The 20,643-nt window shown below is 38.1% G+C and overlaps 3 protein-coding genes and 1 long non-coding RNA gene across 4 annotated transcripts in view; 2 read left to right on the top strand and 2 right to left on the bottom strand.

The window, feature by feature from the left end:
* The window catches only part of LOC110040361 (uncharacterized), a 237,806-nt gene that overhangs the window by 138,038 nt on the left and 79,125 nt on the right, over positions 1-20,643 (top strand). The gene's annotated exons all lie outside the window — the stretch shown is intronic.
* Positions 1-20,643, bottom strand: part of LOC149098671 (uncharacterized) — a 221,759-nt gene that overhangs the window by 59,185 nt on the left and 141,931 nt on the right. The gene's annotated exons all lie outside the window — the stretch shown is intronic.
* Positions 1,004-1,480, top strand: LOC149098675 (uncharacterized). Its single transcript, XM_089278328.1, has one exon. The coding sequence runs from the start codon at positions 1,044-1,046 to the stop codon at positions 1,446-1,448; it is 405 nt and encodes a 134-aa protein (XP_089134454.1). The 5' UTR covers positions 1,004-1,043; the 3' UTR covers positions 1,449-1,480.
* Positions 8,553-20,643, bottom strand: part of LOC110067038 (uncharacterized) — a 69,778-nt gene continuing 57,687 nt past the window's right edge. The window contains exons 11-13 of the mRNA XM_089278318.1: positions 20,381-20,399; positions 12,900-12,920; positions 8,553-12,230 (exon numbers count right to left, since the gene is read on the bottom strand). Of these exons, the coding sequence (XP_089134444.1) occupies positions 11,953-12,230; positions 12,900-12,920; positions 20,381-20,399 (318 nt within the window). The 3' untranslated portion in view covers positions 8,553-11,952. The remainder of the gene's footprint in view (positions 12,231-12,899; positions 12,921-20,380; positions 20,400-20,643) is intronic.

Consider the following 20,643-nt stretch of genomic DNA (forward strand, 5'->3'; position numbering starts at 1 on the left):
CTTCGCTCCCCTTCGCTCCGCTCCCCTCCCCTCTCCTCCAATAGAAAAATGGTGACTGCTGCAGTCATATAAAATAACTTTAGAGCAGCTAACAAACTACATGTACACTGTATGTAGTTACATTGTAGATGAACCAAGCATATTCAAGCATGTAAAAATTGATTTCTGCAAAAGTGTTAGACTAATTAATGATTAATATACAGTGTATAGAACCATAATTTACTCCAAGGACAACTTTTGGGAGAAACGTTATTTCCATAAAAATAATGGTGTGAAATTGACCAATTAGTGCTTGTCAATTAAAACTTTTTGGCCAACAAATCCCAACGTTTCACCTATTAATAAAAGTTGTCAAATGTTTGAATGTACATGGTACATATTAAGTGTATAAATGCATGTTCAACTATCATGGTCATGAATGACCATCAGTGGTACGGTTGAAGGCATTGATTTTACTGTAGATTACTTTTGTACAGGCAGATGTTTATGACAAGTGTGTGGAGCCTCTTGTTAAGAGTTGTATGGAGGGATATAATGCCACAGTCTTTGCATATGGTCAAACAGTGGCCGAGGACTGCCACTAATATTTTTGGTGGTATTTTATTTCAAAATAACGATATCAATTAGAAATAAATTGATTTGGAATAAAAAACAGATGCTAATTTAAAATAAAAGTAAAATGGAAATTAAACTATAATTACATGTAAGTGTGAAATAAAATGCAAATAAAACGCAAACTGAAAGCCAACGTCAAACGAAATGCAAGTGCGCAGAAGAGTCAAACACGGTTCAGAATTAAAGTTAAAGCATTATTAAAGCACAATGCAAACAAATAGAAGGCAAAGTGTAGGTAAACTGAAATGAAATACATTTTTAAAGAAGAATGTTAAACAATATTAGTGGCAGCGCTCGGCCATACCAAAAGTTACATTCACTTTCGATTGCAAAGTGAAATCAATTTTGGCATGGCTGAGCGCTGCCACTACCAGCGTACCTTGCGGCACTCCCACAGCCCCGAGTGTTTTTTTGCACGTGGTTCCAAGATGGCGGAGTGGAGGAAGTTCGCAGCAAAGCAGAGAGCGAAGAGGAGAGGTAAAAATCAATGTGTAGAGGAGAGTAAAGTGGCGGAGGAGATCGTGGTGCAACGCATGAGTGCGGATGTAAGTGGGAAACAACAAAAATATACTCGCATTGGAGCTCAGGAGTACAATCCTTTTGAGCAGGACGAGCTTTCTATTCACAACATCAAGGACGCCTGTCAAAAGCATTTCGGGTCCCAAATTGAGAAAGATCTTGTTTGTGATGTGTTAGCGGGAGAACGCGGACCATTATGTAACAAGATGGCTCAAATTCCAAACAAAAAAGTGTTTTATGTCCGGTTTGTTAAACCAGAAGGGGAACTTGAGGAAGAAGAGAATCGCAGCCGTGAGGTAAGCGTTAACAAGTGAATGTTAAACTCAAGTGTAGCACTGTATCAGTCGAAGCCTAACACGTATATTATTCATGATAGCAGTTAGGTATGTTAATATATCAGACACTGCCCGATTCTGATACTACATGGATGTACATGATTTTCTAAGTTACTTTTAAATCATCACATTAATGGACGACCATTCAAAAAAGCCACGCCATTGCATCTACAAGGGTTATGTATGTCAAGCGATGCAATTGAAAAGGTAAAATGTGTTCACTGGCGAAAAAAGTTAACATCTATAAGCTTTGGGTTGTCAGTCTGCAACCTTGACAAATAATATCCAAATTTAAATGGGAAATAAATACATCAACAACTTTGTAATCATAGAAATTTAGTTAACTCAAATGATAATAGTGCTGTGAAATTCTTAAAAATGTTTTTGATGTGCAATTTGTAACCTTTGAATTCTTTCTTGTCCTGTTTTAATTATTTATCTCCTTTGCACTGTATATACCAAAGCCCAAGAGATGATAATGCATCAGTCAATTCCAGCAGTGCCTTTCACCCCCCCGGGCAACCGTGGGGCATTTGCTCAAGTTGTCAGTCCAGGGGGTGGGGCATCCGCAATTTTATCGCGGCCCGGGGGCTGGGCATTTGCGTACCCCGGGGCGACCCCGGGCATTCGACACACGTGTTTTGGAAAGTGCCATGGATGAGTTCATCGGAAAAGACGAGGCGTTTGTCGAACAATGGCTTGTCCGTCAGGGACTAGAGAAACTTGCTTTTAAAGTTATGTTTTCTCAATTTTAGATATTTCTTGATTACTTGTAAGCATATAAATATAAGCGACAAGGTGAACTATATTTTGTTTATCACAAAACAATAACTGACGTGAACACGACTATTTCGCATTCCGCATTCAAAACTAGCCTAGCATTTTTTAAATTCATGAAAGTGGAGTTAAAACACTTAAGGTTTGCGAATTCAAATGATGCGATCTTGAAGACAGATCTTGCGAGCTTAAAATGCAATGCATCATCATTTAAAATGTCTTGATTCTTCACAGAAAAAGTAGCCTGCGAATACAGGCGCCTATCATCGCTCGCGGCTGGGGGCACGTCCGCCGCAATCCCAGCTATCCTCTAGCAAACTGCTGAAAACAAATATAAAGAAATAAATATAATCAGAATCAACTAACACGTACTGTTGTCCTTGAAGTCTTACCGTTGCATTAAAATACTGAACAGTTGACCGTTTTATTCACTGATTAATTAAAAAACTGCGGAGGTGTTGGAAGGCGACGATCCCGGGGGCGGGGCATTTGCCCTCTTTCTTCGTCCCCACCCCGGGGCATTTAGACAGCTAATGTTTCCCCATCCCGGGAAATTTGCCCATTTTTTTAAAAAAATGTTAATGCCCGGGGGTTAGCCCGGGGGGGGGGGGAGGGGGCGGGGGATGGGCACTGCTGGAATTGACTGATGCATAAGGCTTCAACAACTAGTTCACTTCCAAGTCCTCAGAAGCAGTATGGGAGTCTAGTCAGTAAAGTTTACCCAAAAAGCCTCTCAGTTGTAGAAATGTTAAAGCTGGGGAATGTCATTGCAAAGAAGACAACGACCATTATTGATATCTTCACGTTTAACATCGAGTATATGGAATGGTCCACTGCTCCAATGACTGTAGAATCTAGGATAGCTGAAAAGCCATTTGCATCTGGTGGATTTAGGGAGGCATTCAAAGCCACTAGTGACACTCTTGGATTTAGCGGGGTGACTTGGGTCATCAAAAAATACCGATCATTATGCATAATTTGGTGTCCTTTTGCCAGTGCTTGTTTGCGGTTGGCGGTTAGTTTTTTTTTCCGTTTTCTACCGCGTTTCAGACTAGAATTCCACTGTTATGAAGTTCCGAATTATTGTTGTCAAGAGATTTATCCTGCCGGACTCGTCACAGTTTGTGGGTTTATTTTTCTCCGCTTTTAGTTTCAGCTATATCTTTGTACTTGGGTATTTTTGTCTTGTTTATTTTTCAGTTGAATCACATCACGTCACGTTACATCACACACACCCATAATTACTCTTATTTACTCTCGCGCTTATGCGAACCATGATTAAAAACTGTGCATTCAAACTGTGGCATCGATTTCTGTAGCGTCTATACCTACATTTATTATTAGGCAGGGAGACCACCACAGCCTAGCCAATAGGCCCTTTGCACGACCCGGTCACATGTTACAAAATCAGATATGCTGGGATCCAAGTTTCATAGTGGCACTTCCAAAACAAAGCAACTCGTACCAGTCCTCATGGACCTGCCTTTGTTTTGGAAGTCCCACTGTGCAACTTGCGTCCCAGCATGTCTGATTTTGTATTACCAAAAATAATAAATCCCGACCAAACTGGTTATGTAAAAGGACACTATATTGGTGAAAATATCCGATTAATTCAAGATCTAATGTTTTATCTGGAAAAAGAAAATTCTCCTGGCCTGGCAGTTTTTGTGGATTTCCGGAAAGCTTTCGATACCATTGAGTGGAATTACGTAGAGAAAGCACTCATGCTCTTCAACTTTGGGCCAAATTTTCTACAATGGTTCAGGACTATATATTCCAACATTTCCAGCTGTGTTCTGAACAATGGCCACGCGTCTCACTTCGTTTCTTTAACGCGTGGGGTAAGGCAAGGTTGTCCTCTATCAGGCCTTCTATTTGTTATCGGTCTCGACCTTCTCGCAAGAGCTATCAAAAATCGCAATCTCATCAAAGGAATAACATTAGGAAACCACGAAATTAAAACGACCATGTATGCGGATGATAACACAGTTTTTCTCAGTGACACGGAATCTATTAGTCATTTACTTAAGCTGCTAAGCCAATTCAAAGTTGTGACTGGTCTAGAAGTCAATACCTCCAAAACTGAAGCCATGTGGCTTGGCAAGTGGAAAAACAGATCTGACACTCCTTTTAATTTCAACTGGCCTGTAGATCCCATCTGTGCCTTAGGTGTATTCTTCTCCTACGACACCACCAAAGCTGATAAGCTTACCTTCGATAAAAAGCTGCGAAATATGAATAAGATTTTAAATATCTGGAAAAATAGGAAACTAACCTTAATTGGCAAAATAAACATCGTCAAAACTCTAGCTTTATCAAAATTAATTTTCAACAGCTCCAATCTTAATTTACCCAAAAACTTGTCTGACACGATTAACAGCATGATCTTTAATTTCATTTGGCAGGGTAAACCCCCTAAAATTAAGAGAATGACAATAGTTGGTGAAAAAAATAAAGGCGGATTAAAAATGATCGACTTTGAAGTAATGAACACCGCGCTCAAAATTGTCTGGATTAAAAGAATATGCCACAACTCTGACTCCTCCTGAAAAACTCTTATCGAACACTTCTTCAGAGAACGCGGTGGTCTTTCTTTCTTACTAAACTGTAGATATGATGTTAAGTTACTGAATTTGAATAATGTACCACCCTTCTATCACGCAATGTTAAAGTACTGGCAAGAAAACAAATCCATTATATTAGAAGACAACACACACAAGCAAAACGAAATTATCTGGAACAATAAAAACATTTTAATAGATAAACAGATGATCTATTTAAAACAATGGCATCGAACTGGAATCATGTACATAAATGACCTGCTTGACGAAAATTTTAACTTCCTATCACATGACAAATTTCAACGAATCTTTTAACTACGTGTCCCGTTTACAGCCTACTATGGTTTAATAAGCGCCATTCCACCAAGCTGGAGACGCACGATAAAACGCACAGAAATCGCAATTGAAAATGACAACGCGTCACAAGAACGTCTTCTGTCTAAGAGCTTCACCACCCGTGCTGTCTATGCAGCAATTATAGACCACTACTTCCAACCCCCAACTGCTGAACCAAAATTACTTCAATATGGTTTCTCGAAAGAATGCTTGAAGAAAGTTTATAACCTTCCCTTTGTTACCACGCTCGAAACAAAGCTTCAAATTTTTCAATATAAAATCATCCACAACATACTTCCAACTAGGCATTCCCTTTTCCGTATGAAGTTATGCGATTCTGAAATCTGTCAGCTATGCAAAATGCAACCGCAAACATTGCCTCACTTATTTACCTTTGTTCTGTAATTTCCAATTTCTGGTCTGCATTTCAAAATTGGTGGTTTGAAAAACATAAACATAATAACTGTCACCGAACGTAATATCCTTTTTGGTTGGCATGATAACACCACAGAATCAGAAGACATTTTAAACTATGTCACCTTGGTAGACAAGTATTATATCTTTTGCACTATCCAAGACAGCGATGATGTACCCTTTGACGGCTTTCCTTCTTTACTTAAGAACAAGTTAAATACTTCACAACAAATAGCAGTTAAAAATAAAACCTCTGACAATTTCAACAAAAAGTGGAAAGACTTTAGTTGAGTTTTTTCATTTTACTTACTTAGTTAGGTTATTAATTAATTTAATTAATTCTCAATTTAGTAATTCTTTTTTTTTTTTGGCAACGTACTTACTCAAAATGTTGTACTTTGAAATAGTTTGTAATTCTTTTTTTGTTTGTATATTTGTAACACACATCATTACCTTCTGTATTAAAAAAAATAAATAAAATTATTTACAAATAAGAAATAATAATAAAAACCCTTACCATTATACAAAAAAAAAAAGAAAACATACAAGCAATAAATTGTATATTACAAAATGAAAAGAAGAAAAGGAGCGGAGATTGACAAGAAAGGAATATTAGAACTATACGTGAACTATACGTGCTAGTCCACCCGACAACAACCACAACAACAATCCTTTGTTTAAACACGATTTGGTTTAAAGCAACAGATTTGCTTGTGGGATCGTGTATTTAGCTAAAAGTTTAAGAATAACAGAAATATGTACAGTAAAAATGATAATCTTATACGTATTCATTCACATTAATAAAACTTAAAATCCGTCACGTTCTTGCTTTTGCGTATGAATCGAGGTCGCATTTAAGTCTAATCGTTTAATAAAAACGTCTTTCTTAACTTTGGCATAGAATTGCTTAAATTCATCAGTATAGTGCCTGGACGCAGTGTTCCAAAGTACAGCACGCAAAATATATAAAAATAAAACAAAGAAAAAAGTTGTTTAAATACTGAGTCAATTAACACCGAAGGGTTACTATAACGCCCAAGTAACATTTGGGCGGTCAGGATCAAAGCTCTTGCATTTATAAAAGTCTCTGCATCGTCTCTTGAAGCATGACAGGCTAAGACTATCAGTCGTAAGCTCTTCGGGCAGGTTATTCCATAAATAAGGAATTCTGTTAAACAAAGTGCCCCTATAAAGCTCAGCTCTTACTAGGTTTAATTTCAATTTATTACTCGAATATAACCTTACTCTCTTATCCGAGCAAAATTCAAAATGTGAGTTAAATGTTCAATTGTACTATCCAGATTTGAATTTGTAGAATGTTTTGAGGTCTTTGATCTCTCTTCGATACAACAGTGGAAGAGGATCTAGTCGTTCAAGACGTATGTTGTGGCTTAGCTCTGGCAGGAGAATCCGCGTCTTACGTCGTTGGACTCGCTCTATTGGTTTTTATCAGTGACAGACTTTCGGAGGCATAATCAAGGTGAGAGCGCACGAGCGCCACGTAAAGAAATCTCAAAGTTGGTAGCTTTGGCTAATAGTTCGTCGAATGCATCCTAGCATCTTGTTGGCCTTATTCACGCGTGCAAATATGTGCTCACAAACTTGAGCATCGCAAGTGATGAGAACTCCAAGTTCAAGCTGATTGTCCACTCTCGTCAGAGATTTTACTCCCGTGATGTAGTCGTGGATAATAGGTGCGTATTAATTTTCTTGATACCATGCATATCGAGCAGTTATCTACGTCGAAGGCCAGCTTCCAGGTATTACTCCATTCAACCAGGTTATCAATATAACGGTGAAAAGCAATGTAATACACAACGTCACGGATGTTTTGTACGCTCTTCGGGCCTTGTAGTAAAGTCTGAGAAGTTATGTGCTTGCACGTCTGGCATTTCAACCAATCCTAACTGAAAATGTTTTCAGTTTAAAGTGAATTAGCCGGAAAACTCGTCTTGTTGAAAAGCTGAGATCGAAACTATTCATCCAAAAAACGAAATTACGTGGTTTCCTGACAGATCCGCAACATCTCCAACTTTGTTGCGTTAAATTTCCTTGTAGAACTATTGAATGTATTCATTAACGTTTTTGGCTCGGGTGTGAAACATTCACCATATTTCTCTCTCAATTCAGGTTCTGATTGGTGAACTTTGTATCAGTCGACCCAGCTCAAGGCGTCGCATTGTAACTCAATGCTGGCGGCCTACGAAATACCGTAAACTTCCGAAAGTAACGACCATCGTTATTTTCGGAATTAGCTAGGGCTTTCCACGAATATCACGTAAAATCGCCTAAAATATCTTTCCGGAATTCTCAAATGTTCTAAATGTCACCAAAAATTTTCTAACTATCTTATAAAACCCTCTAAATATCTCATATTTTTGTCGTAAAAATGCACCGATATTGAATTACTTAGGCCGAAATCATTAAAATTTCTTGCAGTGGTAAGAGCTGAAGAATATTCAGGAGCTTCGATGTTACCAGCATCCGACATTTTTGAAATTTGTTCCTTCAGCGCTTTTAGCGGTATGGAATGCATTTTTCGAGCGGGAAATCGCTAAACTGGATCGTTTCTGGCATAAAACTGAGTCTTGTTTCAAGGGAATAGCGAGGAAGACCCAGGGCTAAGCCAAAAAAAGCTATGAATATTTCTAAATATCCCTAAATTTCTAAATATGTTAATCTTTTCTAACTATCTCGGAAAATTCCTAATATCCCAAAAATACCTGGATATTTATGGAAAGGCCTAGAATTAGCAGACGTTGGGCCTCGTTACTTTAGAGGAGCAAAAACCGTTGTCATGGTTATAAAAAGTTCGGGTAGTACTGAGCTCCGTTTACCAATTTATAAAAAGACCACATGCTATTACACTTAAAGAAAAAAACTGAGAAATAAAATATTCGAGTAAAGTTAAACAAAATAAGTTAAAATACGTTATGTATCTTTAGTCGCATTGTATGTTTGCCCAAAGCACAATCAAAACTATAAATATCAAAAGTAACTTCTATACATTTTTATTTCATTGAACATTTAGGGGAAAGAAACGTTTTAGTTGCAGGTTTATTATAGTCTACTGTAATTACAAACCTCAGCAAATCTCATGAAACGTAAAAAAGCAAATGTTGATGCTCTGATAGTAATCAAAATTATGCGTCCTCATCTGATGAAGACGAAACACCATACCTAAGAGATTTATAATTCACTGTAAGTCATTCGCTGGTAAAACCTTTTACCTTTTAAAAAAGTGTAAATACAAATTGACGGTCCAAACGCGGAAAAGCTATTTCCATGTCGCCCACATAATTAATATTGCCCAAGTCAGAAACTTAAGTAAACGTAATAGAAAAGAAGTATATTTTATTGTTATGAAATCACCCTGCTGAAATGTATTTCTTCCTATTCTATACTCAATAATGGGCCGAATTGGGCAGGGGTTCCATTTCATGATGTCAGCCGCTAAAACTACTCTACACGTCATCCAATCTATTTTTAGCACACAGAAGCAAAAGACAACTAGGAAATAGCCTCTTCTGTTACTGCGTCTTTTTATGATAGACCAGCATTTAACAGGCCATTTCCGAGTTACCTTTTGCCCCTGTATCAAACGAGCCTTAGTGCAAAACCATTCATAACGGTAATTGAACTGAGTGGAGTACAATTTGGTCTGAAGTCATACGCGTGATTTCAAAATCGAACGAGCGCGCAGCGCGAGTTCGATTTGAAATCACAAATATGAATTCTGACCAAAATTGCACAACACGAAGTTCAATTGCCACTTTATTAGATCCATTTTGAAATCGCACAATTTTGTCGCCTTAAATATTAGATTTTTGGTGTATTGTTCCAGTAGAACGGAACCGGAAACGCCTTTACGTCTCATTTAGTATGCAAAACGATGTCATGTGACGAAAACTCATTCGAGCATGACAAAGAAACAAGCAGTTCTGAAGTCAGAACGCAAATAGTCTACCTCAGGAATAAAAGTTCAATTCTCATCGCCTGAATCAATTATGGAAGGCCTTCCTTTCTTCTGTGGTTGAGGCTGAGACTTCTCATTGTCTTTGGAGAGGGAATTTGAAGGTGCATAGCCTGTGTAATTCTGCGGTCGATTTCTTTTGAGTTGTGATTAAACTCCCTCGAGTGCACGATGCCCAGTGGATAGTAAGTTTTTTTTTCTTTTGAATACCGTTCAATGGCATGATTTTAAGGGAGTCCAGCTCGTCATCATCTCCGTTTCTTTTCGTGACCTCGTCGTGGGACTCAATACTCAGGACCTTGTCAAGTTCTTACGGCGCCATATGTTTTAAGATGTTTCTAAGATGGCGGGACTGGCACCGGCTTCGTAAGACGTTCGTTCATTCACTATTTGTGCAGTGTGCCGTATTTTGACTATGTTTATTCACAGCGAAAGAGTTGAGCTCTTTAGTTGCTTCGTTTGAAACTACCGGAAACTTGGAAACATCTACCTTCTTGAGATGGCTCTGAATTTGTTTTTGTGGTTTTCGTTTGTTTATGTTTTACTGGACTCGGTATCATACGGATCTTGAGCAGATGTTGAAGAAAAATCGCCAAAATATTCGTCAAAATGGACACAGAAAGCTGGAAACTTCCATTAAAGTGGGTCTTAAGCCTGAAGGAGCTCATAATCGTCATTCAGAAACTCTAATTAATTAAATTCGTCAATTTTTTGAAAAAAAAAAAACTACAATAACAACAAAGCTTTGGCAATAGTAGTTGCAAAATTCTCCACACAATAGCTTTTTACCTTTCATTTTCCTGAAATTTTATTGATTACTTTAAACTAATCTTGAAATCTGATTGGTTGTTTTGATTTACTGTCCCAGTCTCATTGGCTGAGAAAAAGATGCGATTTAGAGAAAAGAATAGTGCGATTCGTGAATAAATCGCACCAGTGAGAGCCAATCAGATTGCAAGGATAACCAGGGATTTCAAAATGGATTTAATAAATATGAAAATGCGTTCCGCCTGCGGGTTCATTTTCATGCAAATCAAACTCATTTTCATGTGAAAGGTAAGAGGACGCGTTCTGAAACAGAGGTGCAAGGTAACTTGAAAGTGGCCCATTCTCATTGACTTTCGTTGCTAAAGAATTTGGCGAAATGTAGCTTCGTTTTAAGTCCCTCAATTTGAAAGTTAATGAAAGGGATAATCATATATGAAACAGAAATTAAAATATTGGCTCACGTAAGTACTCATTGTTAAATAAAGGGCTGTGTTACCGGCTTTTGAAAATGATTAAAATATAAAAATAACCACTTAACCCTTTGAATACCAACTACGCATATATGCGTAATTAATGGTCGTGCTCTTTGTACCACTTGTGACGTTAACCATTTTTAAAGTCATCAGATATTCTTGATAAGCAGATAGTAGTGCTAGGCTAGCCCTTTCCGCACAATGGTCAGGTTTAGATATCGACGACATTCCGACGTCGCAAATCGAAAAACAAGGTTATCAGTTTTGGTACAAAAACGGTGGTAAAATGGTCCACAACGCCTATGATTGATCAAGGTCCATTTCTAGGCTTCGCCCGTAATTAACATCCAACTTTTCACTGCAGCCAGAAAGAACATACAATGCAAAAGGTAGCCAGTGTAAAAGGGCAGAGAAAAACAGAAAGGAAAGGGCCAACAAACGAAATTGAGAACGGTTAATGGCAAAAAAAAAAGTCCAAATTTTGGCTTATGCGCATGCCCGTAATTGAAGTTTTGCTCAATTTTGTACCTAATCCTCGAAAAAGCTCTCCTTTTAGCAAAAAAAAAAGCTTTTTTTAGCACAACTTAGGATTATTTAGCGTCATGGCAGCTAAAAAACCTGACTAAACGGTTAAAAACGGTATTTTTTGGCAAAAGTTTGGTATTCAAAGGGTTAAAACAATGATAGAATATTTCAATAACACAGTAACTACGAAAGTAGGTAAAGATGGAAAAAAAATTGAACAAGATTGAAACGCACCGCAATATGGGTTTTTTCAAAAACCGTTAGGATGAACAGTACACTCCCTATAATCCGTGGCCTTTCTACTCTGTTAAGTTCTGTTCTGGAGGTCTGGATGGGGGTTCATGAACTGATAGCTTAGAATTTTGCAACCTTATAAATGTCAGCTGAAATATGTTGCATTGTTTAACTGACAGCTGAGATCTGAGATTTCCAAAATGAACTGATAGCTAAGAAAACGCTAAGAATTTAACTGATATATAACTGAGATTCCAGTACTCCCATCCAGGCCCTCTCTTAAGGTTACCGTGTTGCTACGGATGAATTAAAAGCATATAAGAGATAGATAATGTTTGTTACACTAATGCGAAAGTGCCACACAAACGCATGTAAAGGGAACCAAAAAAAAAAAAACAAAAACAAAATAGGGGAAAGGGAAATTATGAGGTACTTCTACAAACTTTTTCGGCCAAATCTTTACGATTTACGAGTTCATCACATAATGCATCACTCAAAACTTGGTAAGTTGCAGCTGCACCATCCCTTCTCCACCAGTGCAACAACATTTGCAAAGCTTTTTCATCCAATCTGTCTTTTTTATCCAAATCCTCAATCTTTGGCTCACTAACTTTTAGGCAACGACCAAGGTTTCTCCACTCTCTACCGAGTTGCTGTGACAAGTCCTGTAAGTCGTGTTCATTTGGTGATCCATCTTTAACTAGTGACACAGAAAATGAAATAGCTTTATTTATATATCTTGTGTACCTGGCAGCTCTACATATTTTTGTATTAAGAACCGACCTGGTTGTTCACTTAAGTTTTACCAGTAAAATTTGGCCCAAAATGATGAATCAAACCCAGCGATACCGATGCAGTGTTCTACTAACTTACCTATTAACTGTTCGTACTACACCTCTAGATGGGGACTATCTGACAGTGAATAAATGTCTATGAAATATAACAGATTTGAACCGCGCAATATATTAAAACCTCACAACTTGACTAGCCCACAGTTGTCTTTATGACTCAGTTGGTAGAGCACTGCACCTGCAATGCAAAGTCATGGAGTGCGAAACGCCTTCGTTCCTGGTTGATTTCTTTTTCGGGTCTTATTTCAGTTTGAAACTACCCAAGTTGGGCACGCTGATAATTGTCATGATCCCTCATGTCTTAAAATGATATAAAGTAGTAATTTGAATCAGAGAAATCATTGTCTCGCTAATAGTACGTGGATGTTAACGGGACCTTGAAAGCAAATGCCCATTAACATGTAACATAAAATATAAAATTAGCCAGATATGAGTACCGAACAGGCATTATTTAACCTTGAATAACGATTAATTGCACAGATAAGCTATATAATAAATTAAATAAGTTAATAAGATACCTGCAGGCTTGGCTGACGCACCTGCAAGATAAGTAATAATTGCGTTTGATTTAGTGCATAGAGATTTACTGTGTCTGTTAGATTAAACGCATGAGGGGTTTGCGGTAGAATATCTATGAAGAAGCGACCTATTAATCGAAAGTCCCAAAATTGTTGACTTTAAAATGGTGCAAATAAAACCCCTTTCAACCTTCCACCTATATTAAGCGGCCGCGGCCACCTTTTGGTCTTTCCAATAAGGGCGTTTTCACTCTGAAAACGCACCAAATGTTTTGCGTTCACACTAGAAAACAAATCAAATGTTTTCGGTACACACTACCCCTGAAAAATTTGAAAATGGCATTTTCACTTTGAAAACGCGTCAAATGTTCTCTGTTTATACTGGTAAGAGAAGGGAAACTTTGAAATTTAACACGCTGCTACATGCAAAGATACCCGACTAGTTTTTCGCTGTTATGGAAAAGCTGTTAATTTAATTTTCAACATATGTGAAATTTAGAGTTGAGTAATGTGAAGTTCTTGTAAAAGAAGCAGCGGAACACAACTTGGTCAGTGATGTAGAGCGGGACTACCTAAATTCGACACGATCTTACTTCACTCAAATTGGAGCAGCTTACGACGAAAATATTTAAGCAAAATTCCAGCAGACATAAACGTATTGACTTATGGACTAAAAACATCAAAAATTTCGGGAATTTCAGATGCCATTTCCCCCGCGCTACATCCACAAAAATCCTCGCAGCATGTACGCGCGTGTGCCGCTGGCGATGCCCCACATCATGGTGACAGCCCCAATACTAGAAATGGCTCGCGCTTACGGTCTCCGTCCCCGATTATGGCTCCAGGTTGGGAGGTGTAACAAATGCTTTTAGTATACTTTCAGAGCTGAACAAAGAGTTTCCAGCAATCTGCAGGTCGGTCGAGTGATTCCTTATATGACGTTATATTAACCGTGACAGGCGGTGAATACAACATTTCTGAGCTTGGCTACAAAGCTTCCCACCTTTGCCTTCTCGGCAAGTAAACATGGCGAAGAGTTGCTGAATGAATTTTTTTTTAATTCGGAAGATATCACTCCAAGTCCAGGATATTTGTACATATTTGAAAGGATGGAGAATTTTCAAAATGACTGCTGTCGCTCTTGGACCAAAAATCCTTTAAAGAACTCGTACTAAAGGCATCATGAAGAATCGTAAGCACAGTGGTTACGTTGATCGCCAGCAGGTCAGATTGATTGTCCGAAATTTACATTTCTTCAAACTAAAGCTACTCATTTTTAGATGATGATGACAACTGTGGATGAAGTCAGCAACGATAAAACAAAGATACCGGATGAATTTATTTTACGTAGAGTTTCGCTTTTTTGTTTTACTGCCGAACTCCATGAGTAATTACAATATAGATAGGACCCTCCGCGCGCTCTGATTGGTCAAAAGCCCACGTTTCATTTAAGCAATAGATCACTCTTTCTATGGGTTTACCGGCGCAATAAACCACTTGGGATGTTGGGAGAACACGAGAAAAGCTTGTAAATCACGAGCCGTTAGGCGTTACGCTCTGGAAATATCGCTAGTTTAACCAAATGAAACGCTTATTAAATTAACATTCTCTTCTGGAGGAATTGTCTTGGGGTTATAAACTTTTGCCATACATTCTCAACAGATGGGCAACAACACGCATTTGGATAGCAATAGAAGCTTACTTTTAGAGAACACTTATTGATACATCCAAGTCACTGTTTTTCATGAACACGATCTTTATGTCATTCACCTATTTATTATTACAAAGCATTATGGATAATAGCCTTATTGCTGCCGTGAAGTGAAGCTCTATAACTTAGCACTTTCCGTTCGGAACAACTCGTTTTGTTTGTTCAAGTCATTCGGTTTGAAGAAATAATTGTCGGTGAATTTCTGAGAAGTTATTGTTTCGAGTTCATGATAAGTATTTTACGGGAGTTCCGCTTTAAGGCTTTGCTAAATCCAAATGTATATAATCATGACGAGAAATTCGCTTTCAACTGTGTTTTGAATACAGATCGCCGATTTAATGCAGCTTTCAGGAATTCAGAAAACGAAACGGTAATGGACATCATTGCTTCGAAGTTGGATTCGTTTTTTAAAGGACCGCTGGTTAAGCTATGACCGTTAAAACGACCACAAAGCCATCGGTACAAATGACATTCAAATACGCTCTAACATGAATAATTAAGGCCCCGTCCACACTACGCGGGAGGAATTTGAAAACACAACAATAACCAGGCCTACTTTGGGGCCTTTATTCGACTAAAGTCGGGGGGGGGGGGGAATGCCCCCAGACCCCACTAGCGGCTCGTACCTTCGGCGCTCGAAACTTGCCTCGTCTTGTTCTGAAGTCTGGCTACGGTCCTGATAAACATAGTCAAAATACGCCCCGCTCCACGAAACAGTGAATGAACATACGTCTTCCGAAGCTGGTGTCAGTCCCGCCATCTTGAAAATATCTTGAAACAAATGGCGCCGCAAGAACTTGACAAGGTCCTGACTATAAAGTTCTACGCCGAGGTCACAAAAACAAATGGAGATGATAACGAGCAGGAATCCTTTAAAATCATGCAGAGTGCCATTGAACGGGTATATTTAAAAGAGAAAAACTATCCACTGGGCATCGTGCACTCGAAGGAGTTTCACAACTCAAATGAAATCCATCGCAGAATTACACTAGCTGCACCTTCAAATTCCTTCTCTAAAGACAACTAGAAGCCTCAGCCTCAACCACAGAAGAAAGGAAGGCCTTCCATCATTGATTCAGGTGACGAGAATTGAATGAGTTTTCGTGACATTTCATCGTTTTGCATACTAAATGAGATGTAAAGACGTTTCCGGTTCCGCTATTTTTTAACATACATGCATACATTTTATTTTGTTTTCAAATTAAAATTTCAATTATAACATGCCTGCGGATAGCTGAGCTAATCTAGGCGGGTCATGTTTACACGAATTACTAATATACAACTAGGTACAACTAAATACAACTGAAGGCAACAAGAGAACTAAAGAGACTAAAATTGACAACAATGACTAGAGACAACTAATGAACCAACGGTATTACAAATAATAAACCGGCTACTGGAACAATACACCAAAATCTAGAATTTAAGGCGATAAAATTGTGCGATTTCAAAATGGATCTATAAAGTAGCAATTGAACTTCGTGTTGTGTAATTTTGGTCTGAAATCATACTTGTGATTTCAAATCTAACTCGCGCTGCGCGCTCGTTCGATTTTGAAATCACGCGTATGATTTCAGACCAAATTGCACTCCACTCAGTTCAATTACCGTTGTGAATTGGACGACATGATGTCCTGTTACCATAACAATTACAATTTTCCACAAAAGTAAAAGTTTCATCTCAAAAAGAGCTTTTAATAGTCATTTTTAAATATCATAATTAACAATATGGAGAATAGCTTGTAAAATGGCTGTTAAGTTTCTTTCAAAACAGTCAACGGGGACTGAACCTCCACAATTTTACAAAGTCAGTCTTTTGAATTGGTTACTATAGTGATTGTAATCAATGTTGTGTTGGTGGATGTAGTGGAGAGGACTTACAATGATTGGCTCATGTAACTGTCCGATTACACTGTCCGATTACAACTTTGAAGATTAGTTAGAGCAAAATTCCGCAGTTTATGCACCAGTCACATTTGAGGAAATTGTAATTGTTATGATTATTATTCTTATAGTAGTAAGTGTTCAGTGTTAAGGTAATTCTTTCTTTAAGGTGGCTCAAAACAGTTTCCAGCACTTATATTTGGATGGGTCGTTATCACTACTCTTTATCACTCGATGCCACAGTCATGGTATCAAAAAACTGCCCAATCATTGGTGAACACATTGTTATCATTTCCGTGACACAATAGGTTACCACAGCAACAGTACGACCTCCTAAAAGCACCCTCAGTTACAGCTTTAGGGCTTATAATTCAAAAACAGCACGGTGAAATTTTTTTATACTGCCAGCTTTTGATAAGCATGATATGACGCAACTTTTGGCAAAGTTTAAAAATATTCTGTACATGGGGTTCAGAGCCACCTTAAATTTTCGAAAATTTAAGGTGGCTCTAAACCCCATTCTTTAGCGTTTGTTTCATTCAGTCATCTTTCGATGCGAGTCTTATGCTTTAAAAGAGAACAGGATGTGCTATTTGCCATTTCGTTTATTGACGTTTCCTCGTTTTGTTTGTTCAAGTAATTCGGTTTAATGAATGCTTGTTGGTGAATTCATTAAGGGGTTAATATTGTTTCAAGTAACTGATTAGTATTTTACGGGACATCAAAATAACACAATACAAACATAATGTAAGGCACTTTTATTGCTGCGGAGCGAGCATAACGAGCGAGCAGCAACATATTCGGGATTTAAGAAGAATATATAGAAGGGGATACGAATTCTCGAATTCATCCGTTTTTACCAGAATGCATTACATTTAACTACAGTGCACTGCGCCACTTTTTACCAGAGTACATTGCGCAACGAACAACTCGAAATTGATGCATACAAGGACAGATTCCCTACGATTTGATACTACGTAAGTCTTAGAACGCGCAGGTAGATGAAACACTGCTTAAAATATGTCACTATCAACAGAATGTGCCACAGCATTACTATCTTTTAGATACCCTAGTTTAAATTGTTTTCTACACGTAGCATTTGGAGCATCGAAGTATTCTCTTATATTGCCTTTTAAGCGGCCAAAATCGTAACCCAGTCGACAACAGCCCAATTTCGGGTTGATCGACATGTGATAAGCAGGTGATGAATAAGTAAAAAAACACAAGTGAGTATAATCATTCTCGTCAGGAGCCCGTGATGGGCTCCTGTTCTCGTAGAGAACATCATGTACATGTGAGACCAAATCCACAAGTGCCAAATGTTCTGGGGTTGTCCCGGGGGTAGGCAAAATGATCCAAAATGGCCGCTCCAGGGTTGATAATAAAATTTCAAATGGCCTACCTTCAAAATGAAGACGGGAGCAAGAGCCAAGCTATTGCCTGAAAGGGCTGAGATGGACACTGCTGAAATTAACCGATGCATTACGTCCCCTTGAGGAAGTTCACTCTAGTATGGCGGAGCTAATGAGATTGTATGTAAACGTAGGCTAGCTTTTGACCAAGGCTACTGGTGGGTTTCCCCACGAACGGAATCAAGTTCCATGGCCTTATGTCCATGCAATGACATGTTCATTTCAATTGTCACGCACTCTTATCCAAACGTCTCTTCTATTCTTTGGCAAACAACTACTACATAACTCGTACTCAAAGTATGCAAATGGAAAACAAAATAATATACATAATCAGGAGCTCCGGACATAATTTAATTCAGGTAATTTCATTTTGTACGCACGAGTTTTGCTCATAGGGCAATTTGATTTCAGTGAATGTCAACCATTATATCCAATGTACAGATATCACATTTATTTAGATCAATTCGATTTTTTTTAATTTTTCGCAACGCAGTTTTCAAAGTGACCTCAAAACCGGCTATTTTGCCATGGAAATTTAGCTATAAATGTCGGAGGCTGCCAGTTTTTTTTATTCCATCATACTGAATGTTTCACAAGCAAAAAATTTCACCTTTCTTTGATATTTTAAAGGTTTAATAATTATATTTTGTCGACGTTTGACGGAGCTACCTATAGTTAAAAGCCATTTTCTCAAATGTGGGACCTGATCTGTCACAATCGATTACGCCATTGCGGCAGGTATGACCGGATCGGTAAAATTAAATTAATATTTATCTATAGGAACTGAATGAGAGGCATGGGATATATTGCTCAGCCCCAAACTCTTTTATGTTCTCGAAATAAGACCCATCACTTCGTCAAACGCGTCATTTCGCATTTGATATTGAGGCCGCGTTGAACGTGTACTGTGAAATAGTAGCACAATAACTTAAAGTAAAATAGTAACAATAATACGTTGGACACGAATTCTGGATTTAGACGATTGAATTGCGCAATTTCAAAATGAATGCAATTAAGTAGCAATTGAACTTCGTGTCGTGCAATTTTGGTCTGAAACCATACTTGTGATTTCAAATCGAAATCGCGCTGCGCGGTCGTTCGAATTTGAAATCACAATCTCAGACCAATAAGTTCAATAACCATTGGATATAGAAATGAAAATATGAAACTACATACGAATAAAATTAGGGGTAGAAAACAAAAGAATGTACATGGCTAAGGGAACAGTTTCGTCATGTTTATGTATCGCTACTGTTTTATTCAAAAATGTACCAAATCTTCCATTCATATTCTCCAAGGGGAAAAGCCCCAGCTGCTACCAATGTCAATACATATTGAGAGTGAGCGGGGATGAGGACTTGTGTGACTAGTTGTACAGTACATTGCACTCTGCACTATCTGAGATAGTTTCACTATTTTTTCTCGACACCCGGGAACACTTATCTACTGTAGAAAGAGGTCTGGAGAATTGCCTGCTGCATTGTTGTTATTTTTCCCTACCCCCTACCCCCTCCCTCCCCCCTTAAACCTCGTCCAGAAAAGCCTTCTGGGTTCGAAATTCCGTTGGGCGCGGTGACTAGAAGAAGGGAACTGATCGATCACGCGCGCAAATCACCAGTAGTTTACACGTCCGACTGATTTTCCTAAGAGGCATCGCAAGGGTCAGCACGACAGATGTTGGGTTGGAGAGAGCGAAAAAGTCGCATCGGGCCTCAGTATAGCCAGTAAGAGAATATCTTCGCTCAGAGTTACTGTGGGTATTATAAAAGCAGTTTAGTTCGTTGTGCTGTTGACGTTTTCCAGGATTATCTTTACATATCTCATAGATTTTGAACTTCTAAAAACAATAAAAATTTGACTTAATTGAAATGTGTTTATATCCATTACACTTCGGTCAAGTAATAACAGTTTTATAACACGATTCTAGTAAGATATATATTTAGTTACCGGTTTTGTTCGATTGGTTCGATTTTTCCGATTGGTCTGTTCATCGAACTCCCGAGTTCGGAAATCCGAACTCATCCCGAAAATGTTCAATTCGATTATATTCGATCGCCGAAACAATCGGCATTCAATCGAAAGACTGGATTTCGATTGAGCTTGATTGATTTTTTTATTTGGTTTTGTTCAAGGGCTCCCGAGTTTATTTTCCCCAAAAGAGAGCATCGGAAGATGGCGCACAAATTTCCTCTTAGGGTTTCTACAGTTATGCACCCTCAGAAAATTTTAACAAATGAAGCGTTTTAGACGTGTTTTCATCGACTCTGAACAGCACACTGTTTAAGTAGCTTCCTTGGTAACCATTAACTCCACAAATAGCCGCTATCTAATAAAGTTCTTAACGGTAAATTCACCCTTACTTCCTTCTGAAGATAGTTAAGTTATAATACACCACAGAAATAATAAGCTCACTAGCTCAAAAAAGAAAAAGAAAAAGAAATTAACAACAACAGAAAGCTCAGCAAATGAACTTACCAGGTTGCTTATTCGCTGTCTATGAAAAAAAGAATAAAAAAAATATTTACTGTGTGATTAATAGAAGCACATTGGTCATCTGAGTTTAAAGCACAAGTCGTTTAATTAGTGTTAACTAAATTTTAAGAAAACGACAAAACGTTTGAGTTTACAAAACATGTTTCGACAGAAACTTCTGTGATCCACAGGTAATTCAAGTACAAAGCGATGGAAAATGAAAATGTTTTCAACGCAAGATAAAAGAGGTTATTCATATTCCGAGA

The sequence above is a fragment of the Orbicella faveolata genome, unplaced genomic scaffold (genome assembly GCF_042242905.1).
Source record: "Orbicella faveolata isolate gen_17 unplaced genomic scaffold, um_ofav_v1 contig_46, whole genome shotgun sequence".
In the NCBI taxonomy this organism is placed as follows: domain Eukaryota; kingdom Metazoa; phylum Cnidaria; class Anthozoa; order Scleractinia; family Merulinidae; genus Orbicella; species Orbicella faveolata.